This window comes from Pseudochaenichthys georgianus, chromosome 7 (genome assembly GCF_902827115.2).
Source record: "Pseudochaenichthys georgianus chromosome 7, fPseGeo1.2, whole genome shotgun sequence".
Taxonomy (NCBI): Eukaryota; Metazoa; Chordata; class Actinopteri; order Perciformes; family Channichthyidae; genus Pseudochaenichthys; species Pseudochaenichthys georgianus.
The window spans coordinates 13,527,534-13,543,048 of NC_047509.1; the positions used below are offsets into that span (position 1 = coordinate 13,527,534).

The 15,515-nt window shown below is 42.3% G+C and overlaps 1 protein-coding gene across 1 annotated transcript in view; it reads right to left on the reverse strand.

Moving 5' to 3' along the window:
• The window catches only part of plxnd1 (plexin D1), a 67,368-nt gene that overhangs the window by 50,009 nt on the left and 1,844 nt on the right, over positions 1-15,515 (reverse strand). The window contains exons 2-5 of the mRNA XM_034087722.2: positions 13,965-14,141; positions 10,613-10,744; positions 9,959-10,059; positions 126-255 (exon numbers count right to left, since the gene is read on the reverse strand). Coding sequence (XP_033943613.1) covers positions 126-255; positions 9,959-10,059; positions 10,613-10,744; positions 13,965-14,141 — 540 coding nt within the window. The remainder of the gene's footprint in view (positions 1-125; positions 256-9,958; positions 10,060-10,612; positions 10,745-13,964; positions 14,142-15,515) is intronic.

Consider the following 15,515-nt stretch of genomic DNA (forward strand, 5'->3'; position numbering starts at 1 on the left):
TATAAAGGCCGGTTGTGAGCCTTATATACACTGTCCCCGTTACAAACATGACTTTTACAAGAGTACATTCTATGTGACTTATAAAATGGGTGTGATGGACCAGAATAATATTGAGGGAGTTTTACCTTGATGTCTGCAGCGATGCTGATCTCCGGGGGTGTCAGGGTCATGGACGGACACTGCTGCGGGCCTTCACCCATGCTGATCCAGGAGCGGGCCAACAGCCCCTGAGCGCACTCCTTCTGGATGGTACATCTGGACAAAGTGACAAATAGAAATGTTGGCACGGTAGTCATTTATATATATCCAGCATATTAAGGTAAAGATAAGATCACAGTTTTCCTGCAGTGAATATGTCATGGAAAATGAAATCCTAAACACATTTTCATGATCACCTTCAGAAAAACTGTGCTCCAGCTAAAAAGTCGGTGCAACATTTGCGAGTCTCCATCAGCGTGTCCCATATCACAATGCGATCATATAGTAATTGCTTGTCAAGGCAATCCTCAGCCATCAGACCAACAGACTGAGCTTTAAGGTCAACACTTTATCCTTTGTGAGGAAGCGTACAAACTTTTGTTTTCATTTTATCCCAGGATTTGAAAAATTCTCACCCTTTGGCTTTCATGGTCTGCTTCCCACAGATTTATGAGGTGCTTTGGTCTCTTAAAGTCACATTCACACCTCGGCTGTCAGTTTCTCTGGCTCAACACAAGAGACTACTTGACTCTAGGTCACAAACATTGCTATGGCAACGCATCCCGCAGGCAGTAAGAACAGGGGCCGGTTGCCGATTGTTGAATAAAAAGAAATCTGCTGATTCCTAATCTGGGTGGACCATGAATGCGTGTGTCTGTGTGGACGTGCATACATAAAGAATACAGTGTATTTGCGCCCATTTGTGAGTATAATGAATGTCTAGGACAGAAGAATTGTAAAAGGGCATTCAACAAGCAAGGTGGCCTCGTACTCTCTGCCTCACTAATGAACTTCACTGGCCCTTGGCACAGAGCTCAGTTCATCTGCAGTGCAGGCTGGAAGGACAAAGTGACCTTAGTGTAAAGAGACTCTAAACAGGCCCCATTTAGAAACGTCCTTACACGCTACATAATGAGTTTGGCACATCCCACTTCCCTCTCACACTTCTATAGTTGTTTTAAAATAAAGTGTGTCAGTGTGACCGCATGCCTTTAAGTGTGAGTATTTGTGTCCGGAAAGAGCAAATGTCCAGATTCTCAGTCCCACTGGCACAAAGGGACAGAGAGGGGCAGGGGGGTTAGCTGCTAATCTAAAAATAGAAGTGAGTGCCTCTGCAAGCCACACAAAAATCCCCTAGACACAAACACACTGAAAAAAAACCTTAACACCCTGAGCAGTTTAATACGCTGCAACTTGTAACGCCATTGATCTATTTTCATTTTCAAGTTGTTCTTAGAGTACAACTTCGTATTGGTGCGAAAATAATAGCAGAATTTGCTGAGAATACCGAAGTTCAAATAAAATGCAAATCTTTCAAGAAGTGATCCATACTACTTAAGGGTTTTTGCAAATTAAAAAATGTGCCAATATCACATGGTAATTTGTAAATACTGTAAGAGGACTCAGTCATTGTGACCAACACAGGTCTTCATCATGCAGGGTCACAATTAGCTTGCGCACCTCTGTCAAAATGCACGGCTGATTGGTCAAAAACAAGGAAGAGTACGGTGGCCCTGAAGTGCAAGACACCACAGCATTTCACAAAACGCCGCAGCATTTCACAAAACGCCACAGCATTTCACAAAACGCCGCAGCATTTCACAAAACGCCGCAGCATTTCACAAAACGCCACAGCATTTCACAAAACGCCACAGCATTTCACAAAACGCCACAGCATTTCACAAAACGCCACAGCATTTCACAAAACGCCGCAGCATTTCACAAAACGCCACAGCATTTCACAAAACGCCACAGCATTTCACAAAACGCCACTGCATTTCACAAAACGCCGCAGCATTTCACAAAACGCCACAGCATTTCAGAAAACGCCACAGCATTTCACATTGGACGGAAAGGGTATTCCTTTAGGGAGAACACTTCTTGTTTGTGATTGGACAGAGCAGCCAGAGAAGCACTGCTGTGACTGGTTGTTTTTGCTGCCAGTCAAGAAATGACGCTTCGTGATTAGCCCAACACATCAGCCGTTAGCTGTTAGCACACACTCAGAGCTCACAGCTCCTCATATCTGTTCAGAAACTGGACAAAAGTTAAACATGTACAAACCACAGACTGTCTATGTCATCGTGAATACAGTCGCTGCTTTATTTATGTCTGTATGACGTTGTTGTGAGTGTGGACGGAGCAGCTACAGGTTAGTTTAGCCTGATGGATCCGATTCCGATTTACATGGAGATACGGCCCGCCCCCTCTCCAGCGTCTTGTTTGAATGACAGGAGTAAATACAGAATTAATGCTTTATTAACTCATGGTTTTTAAGGGGCTTATCTCCATGTAAATACTATGGTAGACCACCCAATATTCGCATCGCTATAATCGCTCGAGTTTCACCGCGGCTGTCAGCTGTGTTTGCTCCTGTCAATGCTGTCATTCAAACAAGAGGCGCTGGAGAGGGGACGGGGCGTATCTCCATGTAAATCCTACAACAAAATGAACATATTTGACCGTGATTTAATTGTAATACACGTTTCAAAGTGATGCCGAAGTAACTACATACTGATAACAGTTAGTAAAAACCATGAATTAACGCTTTGACAAGTCTGCAGACAAGACGGCAGGCGAAATGCTTTTAAAATGCGTGTTTTCTGAATCGGATTCATCAGGCTAAACTAACCTGTAGCTGCTCCGTCCACACAACAACATCATACAGACATAAATAAAGCAGCGACTGTATTCGCCATGACACAGACAGTCTGTGGTTTGTACACGTTTAACTTTTGTCCAGTTTCTGAACAGATATGAGGAGCTGTGAGCTCTGAGTGTGTGCTAACGGCTGATGTGTTGGGACCATACGTTGTGGGACCATGGTTGGGACATATTTCGCTGTCGGGTGTTGACCAATCACGAAGCGTCATTTCTTGACTGGCAGCAAAAACAACCAATCACAGCAGTGCTTCTCTGGCTGGCTCTGTCCAATCACAAACAAGAAGTGTTCTCCCTAAAGGAATACCCTTTCCGTCCAATGTGAAATGCTGTGGTGTTTTCTGAAATGCTGTAGTGTCTTGCACTTCAGGGCCACCGTAGCAGAGATACATCATAAAGAGGAGAAAGAAAGGAGGAGGAAAGAGAAGGGGATTGGAATTAAAGGAAAGAAGAAGAAATGAGGGAGGGCCGCATCAAATGATAAATGATGGAAAGGGAGATAAAGATAATTACTATAGGTTATGAATTCCCTAATCTATAACCTGTTTCACATGTTTCTTCAAACAGAGAGACATACATTGAATTGATTGGTCATTTTAAATATGGATATGTAGAATAAAGACATTCATTTTGCACATACCCAAGAGTTCTTAATCAGATGGTTTAGCCAAAATGAAAAATATATAATTTTCCGACATTAATGGTCTCCTGGCGTTTTAAAATTGCCACTATCAGAAACACAAATTCAATGTTTTACGACCAAAGACCTGCAAACATAATAGCACCAACCAGACCCAAACATGGAAAGTGGGTGACACTAGGACCCTGCAAAACATTACCATACAAGCTTTGAAACAGAGAACATGTTAGCAAGCTGACATTAGCATTTAGCTGTGAGCAGCCTCGCTGATATCCTAGCGTGACTGAGCAACCCAGTCTCACGGCATTTCGTGTTCACCAACACGATTTTTAATCTATTGATTCGTCTTCACCAACACGATTTGCCCCTTTTTTTCGTGTTGCACAGCACGATTTTAAAAGCAATGTATTTCTACTGCCTGCAGCACGTCTTTTTCTCCGGTCGGGTCGTGGGAGACCGGAAGCTGTGTGGTTCATAAAAACATGTTCTTACTCAATATAACGCCACAATTATTGCTTTTATTTTAAATCGTATAATTTCGGACTTTTGTTGCCCTCTGTGAGGAAAATAAATGGGGCTCAGACAATAAATGGGGCTCAGAGCCTCAGAATACAGAAATCTGTATTTTTAAATATTTGTTTCCTTCTAATTCGTTATTCTTTTCAAAATAACACACTGTTATTTACTCACCAACAATAACACACAATTATCCTTGCTTTTATTTATTGGTTTAATTCCATAATCTCTGGCTTTTTTGGTGTCCGTCAGGAACTGAATTTCAAAATAAAAATAACCGGAAACAGACGTAGGCCTATAAGGGACATTTCGAGCATCATTGCGATTGTCAACATTTCTTAGTTTAGGATGGCCGAAGACACTACACTACCCATAATCCCCAGCTATCGTTTAGGACTACAGTCCCCGTAAGGTTACGCAGAGCGTCAAACAGCTGTGTGAAATCGAACGAAACCACGCCAGACTATCCAAAACTGGAATCGAACGCCCCCCCAGAACTACACATGCGTGTTTCGCAAAATGTTCTATGGGACGTCTCTACTGAATGTTTTCGTTTTTCCCACAATTAGAAGTTGCCAGTATTAAACACATTGGTGTTATCAAATGTAAAACATATAATTAATAAATGGGTGAAAATCGTTTGTGTCCATAATGTGCAGCATTAATATATACCCACATGACAGCTCATTGCTACTTTGTAATTCTACTCCACTACAATTCAGAGGTTAACCTGGTATTTTTACTCCACTGCATTTATTTGAGTTACTTTGCAGATTCTGATTAATTATGTGAAATATAAACAACCCTTAAATCAGAATTTAGTTACACCTGAGTAAAATTCAGATAAGGTGATTGTCAAGTGCCAACAATCAGGAGAGATATTTGATAGTTGGTGCTTGAGAAGACTAAACATGTATCTGCAATTGACATGAATGGAAACGAGTAATAAAGTATATTCATTACTCGTTATTCTCTACTAATAGTTAATTAAAGATTGTATATTATGGCTATTTTGCACATCCCTTTCAAGATTTTCAAAGGTTTATTGACATATCATACACAACTACGGTGTAGTTATGCAATGAATGAAACACTTGGGTCACAGGTTCCTCAACAGTGCATTACAAGACATCTATCAATATGTGTGTACCTCCACCATTAAACATATTCATATTCTGCACATTTCTTATTCTATCTACATACATAAGAGTATAATTCATATGTATAATATCAGTTAAAATAAGTGCTTCAACATAGTTAACATTGCAGGAAAGCAATATATTAGACGTTAAGTACTTTGTCAGGCTTAATATTTATCTGTAGATAGATACTCCCAAAGTTTTTTTCTTATTTAAAAGAAGACCTTAATCTGTTATTTAATGTTTAAATAAAGGTTAATTCGTGTTTCTGTTTGGCACCTCCTCCTATTAATATCTTTGTACATCCTGCACTAAACTGTTTTATTGTAGAGATCACTTATAGTATCTTCTTGATTTTTTATATTCTATATTTCTATCACAGACCTTCTACTTTCCCCCTATGAAAGTATATGTACTCTTCATATTTTTATTCAAATAATATTTGATGAAAAAAATATTAAGAGTACATTAATGTTTTTACGTGTTATATTAACACATAACAACAATAATTCAATAACGTGCTTTAACCACTAGGCGGTGCACACAAGGTGCACACAGCCATAATAACTTTGTATTATTAGTGTAGGACACGTTTTATGCATGCTTTCACATAATTTTACAGCATATTGCTATACTATTTCAGACTCAGTATTTACATTCTTACATTCAAAGAAAATCAGTAATATCTTTAAAAACTACAGTCCTTTTATATCAGCTGTGCACCGTTATGGTGTAAATATAACCTATCTGTGAATTAGATCAAATGTAAAAGTCAGCCGAATTAGTGTTGATACTGCAAGGAGACGTATTGTGTGAAGAGAAATTGAAGATGTTGTTTTATTGTTGAATATATTTATGATCCACGTCAAGTATTCAGTTTCGATGGCATTTTCTCAGTTTTTCCAAAGGTCTTCTCATCAGGGCTCTATAAATAAAGAACTACGGCAGAATGCAGCCGAACCGTGTATTACAATACCGTTATGTGATGACTTTCAAAGAGAAAAGCAAGAACACTCGGAATTAAGTATTATTTTATTCTTTTTAAATGTTTTCCGGATTTCATATCATATAAACACCAAATCCCAGCATGCATTGCGGCTAAAACATCCGCGAGTTTAAAACCATAGCTGAGGATCTTGGGTAATCGCTCGAAATGCCTACGTCTGTTTCCGGTTATTTTTATTTTGAAATTCAGTTCCTGACGGACGCCAAAAAAGCCAGAGATTATGGAATTAAACCAATAAATAAAAGCAAGGATAATTGAGTGTTATTGGTGAGTAAATAACAGTGTGTTATTTTGAAAATAATAACAAATTAGAAGGAAAAAAAGATTATCCTGAGGCTCTGAGCCCCATTTATTTTCCTCACAGACGGCAACAAAAGTCCGAAATTATACGATTTCAAATAAAAGCAATAACTGTGGCTTGCTATTGAGTAAGAACATGTTTTTATGAACCACACAGCTTCCGGTCTTCCTCGACCCGACCGGAGAAAAAGACGTGCTGCAGGCAGTAGAAATACATTGCTTTTAAAATCGTGCTGTGCAACACGAAAAAAAGGGCAAATCGTGTTGGTGAACACGAATCAATAGATTAAAAATCGTGTTGGTGAACACGAAATTCCGTGAGACTGGGTTGGACTGAGGACTCCCTTCTCTCGTCGTTTTCTAAACTAATTATATTCCATTAAAAAACAGGCCAAACTTCTCAAACAAGAGCTTTGCTGAAAAAAGAAAGTGCCAAATTAGCCGCAAACCAGAATATATCTGTTGTGGCAGACCTGACAACATATTTGAAGCTAATCATACCTGACTGTTTTTAAATATTCACTTCTGCAGACACTTAGCACAGAAAAACAATAAAGTAGGCTACCATATCCCAGGTGTATATCTTTGAAATAATAATCAAAAACATTTGTGAGCTATGTCATGTGTTTTGAGACTTATTTACACTTACTTTTGAAATCGAGAAGTGAAACACTGCTTCCTCTTGGGTTTCATTGGGTCAAAAGTGCCCTGCTTGTTTTCCTTCTAGACAAATATATTTAGATTATCAAGTAAACTCCGGATTTTATCTTTAAGTACTGAACACATCATAGATGCCACTCGGTATAAACGGAAGCAGGCTTCCAGGAAACGTCATTTTATGATTTCAAAAGAAATAGACATGCCGTCTCAGATCAGCATCAACAAACGCTGTGTGATTTGTAAGGACAGGCTTCACTTCATGATATCTTCTCCTTTCTCTATTGTTTCTATTTTCTCTTGAAATGCATTCATGAATTGCCTGCTTATTCACACAATGCTTAATACATTAAAGCATTTCTCTCCTCCCTTAAAGGCTGGAACATGACACACACACACACACACACACACACACACACACACACACACACACACACACACACACACACACACACACACACACACACACACACACACACACACACACACACACACACACACACACACACACACACACACACCACACACACACACACACACACACACACACACACTCCTCACCTGCCTCCCATCAACATGCTGACTTTTCAAACAGCTTCCTAAAATAAACACAGTGAACATATGCAGCTAAATTATGACCTGAGAGAACTCATCACCTCCTAAGTGTCCTCACGTCAGATTATGTGGGAAACCAGCGTGACTGTTCACAGCCAGAGAACATGTGAGCTGCACACACAGCAACACACACAGACTCACACAAAGTCACTGAGAGATAAGCATGGTAATTTGCGAATAGCAAAGATTGCACATGACCAGTAATTTAATTGAAAGAAGATATTTAAGTGCTTTCATGTGACATGTGGGTCTGATTAAACCGGCTCCAGCATGAAAAAGTTATCTAAGCTTTATCTCCCATGCAGAAACTATGTCTTTCTCTCGCTCTCTTTCAGACAACAATGGCGGCTCCAACAAGCCAACAGAGATGTTTTTATGCTCCCTCTACATGCAGACGTGCAGAGAGATGTCAGAGCTGTGCATAAAATCAAAGAGACGCCCACAGTGACAGTTGTGGCTTCACATATTGTGAGATATTTCTCTTTTGGTCTTTTCCCTCTACTCAGTAGCCTATGTGTAGTTGTTTCAGAGAGCGAGGTGATAGAGGAGACCATCCACCCCCATACATCAACCCCTGATCCCCGGGCTCTGAGGCCACAGCGCCAGCCCAGCGGCTGGCATGACTGGCCAAACAGTACATCAAACACACATACTCACACACACATCCACACACATATACCCATGACATCAACTCCCTGGCCTCCGAGAGCCAGACAGCGACACACACTCATGCTGACACACTTTGACATTTCCTTGTCAAAAGAACCAGTGTGCACTCTCCCTCCCACCACCATCATCACAATCAACGCTCCTTTGTAGAGGGATAGAGAGGAGGACAAGGGCACTGGGGGAGGAGGAGACCAGGACCAGGGAGACATAGAGCGTGGTTGAGAGTGGGATAACTAAATTCTCAAAGCTACTGGAAAATAAGAGGGCAAGAAATGAGAAGACAAAAAGCAGAAGACAGCGAGAGAATCACGAGGGTAAAAATTCAGTGAAGCGAGAAAGGGCCTGGGATAAAAAGACGACAGATAGATAAATAAGAAGAGGAGACAGGGAGATGACAGCGAGACAGTTTGACCACACACACACACACACACACACACACACACACACACACACACACACACACACACACACACACACACACACACACACACACACACACACACACACACACACACACACACACACACACACACACACACACACACACACACACACACACACACACACACACACACACACACACACACACACACACACACACACACACACACACACACACACACACACACACACACACACACACACACACACTCATCAGTTTCACTCTTCCAGCTCTGAATGGCCCTTGGCAATGCCAGAGCCCCCAGAGCTACATCACAACTCATCACAAAATTCACTATCTCGCCTGATCTGTTTTAATCACCAAGCAAACAACACACACACATACATGCAGAACACAGACAACAACACACACAGACACTCGACATCACACATATTATTCTCGCAGAAAGCAAGTGAACACAGAGCCAGAGAGCCAGCCCTGACAGAGCCACATTAATCACAGTGTACTTGCGCTCGCTCACAGTTACACTTCCGCCAAGTCACTCCTCGCCTGAGCTCCCCGCCCGTCTGTCCATTCTCAAACTACTACAGAGGCAGGGGACCCCTCTGAACAATGATGTTACTGCCCAGCCTGAGGCCTAATGAAAAGCCAATCAATTTTGCTCCATCCCACAACCGCTTTCCAGCCCAAAAACACCCTCTCTATACTGCCAAGGCTCATTTAGACAGGCAGCATTTTGAAATTGAGAATAGGAATGATGATGAAAACCAGCCAGCAGGCTTCAGTGTTTTTATCGATTCAAAAGCTAAAAGTATGAAAACAACAAGGTGAAATTGTTTTATTATGCTTCCAAAAGAACGTAAAGTCAACCACTCATATAAACATCTGCAGCTGAGTTACTTTTTAAATACAGACGAAACAGACCGAGGACATTTCCACAATTCCTAAACAGATTACTTCAAAATAAGGATGTGGCATGTGCGTCACGCACATGCCACATCCTTATTTTACACAAGGATATGATAATCTGATTGAATTATTGAATTATATAATTATATAATTTACTGGCAGCAGAAAAGAGGCTGAGAGTCTAATGGGGACATTTAAGAAACAGACAGGGAAACAAAAACAAAAACAAACTGTGTGTTTCTCACCGATTCTCCAGAGTGCACCAGCCACAGTGGGCGTCGCCGGCTCCCAAACACTCACCGCAGCTCGTCCACTGGTCACAGTCGGCCACTCTCACCCTGAGCATCTGCACACCACAGCACAAACACACACATGTTAAACACTCAGGGAAAAACAGCTGACTTTTCACGGACTCTTAATATAATAATATTGAAAATTAACTAATCATTTAGCATGCAAACTTTTTGCATCTTAAATGTGAGAATTTGTTGATTTTCTTTATTCTTTTTACATTTAATATATTCGGGGTATGCACTTTTTGGTATAGACAAAACAACTATTTTAAAGAGTTTCCCTCAGGCTGTGGGAAAAACGGGTTAAACTTACAATCAGGTGCATTTGCAAACTACAGAGATGCTGAAGATGCAGCCACATCCTGTCATAGGCACCTCTCTTATGGTTTAAAATTCAGCAAAGAAATCTACTGAAGGTCTGCACACGTGGCTATCTTCACCACAAATATGTGTGTTCAGCTTAATTGTGGTGAGGATGACTGACTGAATGTGAAATGAGGTCTGATTGTTGTCATCATGACTCTTCTTCAAGCCGACCTGAATAAATCTGTGACAGAGAGGTAAGGAGGTCTTGAGACCGAGCATCGCTTGCAACCACATTCTTACATGGTGAGAAGTCATGAGATAAAGGAAGTTCCTGTCGTTGGGGTCGAAGGTCATGATGTGGTGGACTGCTTCACTTGCTGGCAACTTCAGCGTCCATTGATTTCTCAAGGTCATGTTCGCCAAGAGGGTCAGCTGTGAAAAAGACAAAGGACACAGTTTGGAACAGATCCAGAAATGTTGAAATTACTATTTTTCTCAAGGCTACCTCCCTGGCAACGGTAAATGAGCAACATTTTTGCTTCATCTGCACACAAAAGAACTCATTTAATAATTGAGAATACCTCAATACAGTCGTTTTCTTTTGATCAAGTAGTTCAGTTCAAATTCAGGGCCAGGTGTTTTGCTCAACAGCTTATTTATTCACGCCCTCCACCTGCTTTTGACGGTGAGTTGATGCCAGCAATCCACATCATGATCACGCCACGTATTGAGACAGCAGCGAACTAACACCAAGCGGTTTATGGAAGAAATACACATGGTTTTATATGGAAACTGTAGCTCTTCTGAATCTCACTGAGATACAACGATTAAAGCTTGATAGCTGCCAGATTTTATTAATTGTATTTTCTTAATCACCAATGTTGTTCTCTTTTATTAAAAAATATTTGTAACTAGATTCCAGGAAGACCTTTGTTCATGCTTTGTGCCTAATCTCGATTTGCGGAGCCGTGATGTATCTACACGCTGGCCTTCCTGTAGCTCAAGATAATAAAACGGGTGACATGTTCTCACGTACGTACGCACACACAATCACACACACACAATGAGCTGTGTATAAAAACAAACTGCGCTGAGTGAGACTTCCTGTCACGCAGACAGTGAAAGCTCTTATTTCTGCGAATTGCTGTGTGTCTCTTCAATGAAGACATCCTGCCGTTCTGAGGAACTGGCAAACTGACCAGCATCTGGTGACAAGCACGGGCTGTGTCACTTCTCCATCCGTTAAACACACAAACACCCTCTCTCAAACACTTGAACACACACACACACACACACACACACACACACACACACACACACACACACACACACACACACACACACACACACACACACACACACACACACACACACACACACACACACACACACACACACACACACACACACACACACACACACACACACACACACACAACCAACTGAGACTGTGCTGGTTAATGTTGAACCGCAGCAGACAGAAGCGTAGTAAACCATTGACTTAAACTCTGATGATGAGAGGAATTATCTATAAATATCACTGTCTTTTTTATAACACCACCCACCCATCCGCACACACACACTCTGTCTTGGAGATAGTAAGCAGCAGTGCTATGTCCTCACCCCCATGCCCCAGCGACGACAAACACATGCGTTGAGTGACACAGTGAAGAGCGAGTAAACAGCAGCCCACACACCTGGACAGGGAGCAGAGAGGAGAGCTGAGGCACAGTGCGCCACGAGGTCAACCAACAAAACACCTGCTGTACTGGCAGGTCTCTCTGACTCCATTCTTTGTCTATGTGCCGGCAGATGAAAGACCCTATTCAACCAAGAAGTGCTCAGCTGCTGTGCGCTCATTCTGTGTGTGTGTGTGTGTGTGTGTGTGTGTGTGTGTGTGTGTGTGTGTGTGTGTGTGTGTGTGTGTGTGTGTGTGTGTGTGTGTGTGTGTGTGTGTGTGTGTGTGTGTGTGTGTGTGTGTATGGATATGTACCTGTGTGTAAAGGAGAGAGAATAAAGAGATGGAGGCAGGGCAGTAGAGAGGGAGATAAAGTCTGTTTGTTTGCTAAATGAATCAGAGGGATTTGTATATTTCAGACAGAGTATACTAGGGGGAGACAATGAAGCGATGAACTGTGGAGTGGAGCAGTGGACTGACTGGGGGAGTAAATTGAGAGTGAGTGAGATAAAGACGGTCACTGCGAGGGGCAGAAAATGGAAGTCAGCGGTAATGGGGAGGGGGAGACTTCATTAAAAAATGCATGTAATTACAAATTACTTTACTGAGGGACCTCTCAAAGACAGTAAAAGAGGCCTAACTTAATCTCAACCACTGTTCCCCTGTGTTTAGACGGAGCCAAACTCACAGTCAGAATCACATTACACACACTAACAGCACCATTAACCTCTGTAACAGCTCTATCCTCAGGGCACACACACACACAGAGGCACAGACAGACGCTGCCGCACACACAGATGCATACACAAACAATAAAAGACACATAAAGCTGTAAAAGACAGAGTGTGTTGTTGCCCAAGGTCACAGAAATACGCTCCCTACATAACACACACTCTAAGAGAACAGACATATAGCATATAATCACAGGGTTAGCATTCATCTGAGTAAACACATGAAATCACTAAACCACTCACACTGGCCTTCAGACAAAGTCAACACCTAAAAAACGTTCGAACCTGCAATCAAGCCAACAGACATACACAAACACACTCATATACACAGTTGCTCACACCATCCCAACCAAAGTTTTGCATCTGGTTTAAACCATCCAAAAACGAATGACATCTGGGGCGAAAAACAGGGCTTTCATCTGGAGAGGAAATAAGAAACTCTTTGAGCAGGCCAAACACGAAACTGCCCTTCAACACAATGGTTTTCATGTTGTAAAAATGTACAAGCCGAATGCAAAACAATAGGGTCGGAAAGCTCTCAGAGTCGGTTTATGTTGTTTCCTGCAGACAGCTGAGGAGCAGCTTGTGGCGCTTGCAGGCAGCTTCTCAGCTCCGCTCAGTCAGGGGTGACTAGGAATGTGGTTGAGACAGAATTAAGGAATGCTGTTAATTGGACGAGAAAAGTTTTTCACGAGCCGGACCCTCTGCAGATGTTGCAGACCAACACACTGCAGGGCTGAGTCATACTCCGCCAACCGCTCTGGTTAAACGGCGCTCTGGTTGATGAGCTCTCGGACAATAGCCAGGTCTGAGGAACATTAGAGCTCATGAATAGGACTGCTTAATGGACCGTCATGGGTCACGCATGATGGTAGCCCAGGGGGGGTGGTGACAGTGCTGAGAAAACCTATGGGATGAAAGCAGACATTCCTCACCGTGTTTCATCACACACCTACATTTTGGGTAATTGAAAGACTAAGCAACCACATCAGAGCGGCACTAAGTAACTGTTCCTCTTAAAGTTTTTCCAAGCTTAAGGGCACAAGCACATTACAAATATTAACTCCATTCAGTGGTGACCATCTGCTGCAACTGTGATTTAACCTGAGGTTAGTTTAGAAAAGTTTCATTATTTCGCGTGTGTGTGTGTGTGTGTGTGTGTGTGTGCGTGCGTGCGTGCGTGCGTGCGTGCGTGTGCGTGCGTGTGTGCGTGTGTGTGGGTAGACCTTCTTATGTGTCTCACCTTACGAAGTCGTCCGTTACTGGTTCCCATGAACACCACAGTGTGGTTGTGCACATTGTCCACAGAGACTGAAGTTAGGCCCGTGTATTCAACCAGAGGAATGGCCCTCAGGGACCTCCGCAGGGCCAGGGGGTGCTGGAGGTGGGCCGCCCCGCAGTCCAACTGATCGGGCTGCAACTACACAGACAAGATGAGAGTGAGATCAATGCTCATTAGCTCTCAGAAGGAAGCACACATACAGATTAGAAAGCACGAACAGAGCACAGAAAGAGCGCTGCATGATGAAAGCGATGTGGCTGATTGTATCACAACCGTGCCGCTCATTCTTATAAATCACTTTTTAGACATCTCAGTGAATACTTGAAAGGGGCTTACAAGGGTCTTCAACACTCATAAGACTCTGCTTTTGTCAAATCCTCCGTGAGCAATGATAAAACATTAGTGCCATGCTTGGATGAGCACCAGGATCTATTGGGAATTCTCTGAATATTTCAGAGCACGCAAAGTCAAAAAAGAAAAAAGAGATTAAGAATGAAGCAGTGTAGATATTTGGAGAGTTGTTTCCCACAGGCCCTTCTGCTCGCAGCCTTGTCTCTCTTATCATAAATTGTGTCTGGCTTTTCCTCTGTGCTGGCCTTCAGTCTGTCGACTACAAAAAGATCACATTTCAGCGGCCATGGCAACACAGAAGTCAAACTTAAGAGAGCTAAGTCTACATTACAGCGAAATGTAGACGAATCCACTGTTGGCCACTTTGAACTGAGCAGTTGTCCATCTGAAGAAGGCCTCTGAGCCATTTGAGATAGCATTCAGAAAACTGGTCACGGGAGGAGTGGCCCCGGGGCCACAGACGACAAGACAGTGCCAGCGAGGCGGGCAACTTTCTGACCTGACAGCAGAGTGGTTGGGGGACAGCCTCCTTTGACCTCAGCGCTGTCACTCAAAACAACCTCAATAAAAAGCTGTAATTTCACTGCATTCCTATAAAACAGGCAAAGCTTTCTCTGCCTTTATTATCAGAAACAATCAATATGGGGGGAATACGCAGAGGGCAAGTATAGCATGCACCACTTAATTTTCAGATATTTCGTTCCGTATGGAAAAAATAGTTTAAAGCAAGATAATATCTGATCCTATGTTTGCGACAAAGCTGCTATGTATTCACTTAAACTGTGCCTAACATGTGGTTCAGTTATGGTTACCAGCACACATTCAATGATAAAAAAAGAAAGGTCTAACAAAGTGGCCTATTGACCCATTCCTCTCCTCATATTTGATAAGATAGGGAGCTTCTGCATGTGAGAGGAATCTCACCCTTCCCATAACCCCCAGCTTTGCTATAGGCAGGGCATCATGACCTCTACTCGTGACATGGGGGATCCTCTCTCCAAATCTTGTGCCTCAGGGCTAAAGAGGATAACCGCTGTAACCAGAAATGGAAACTGTCAGAGAATAAGGAGTCATGAGTGAGTTTATCTTATCTGTTTTGTAGGCTTGGAACAAAAGTAAGGACCTTCATAAATCAGAATCAGACAGAGAATGATGGAGGTC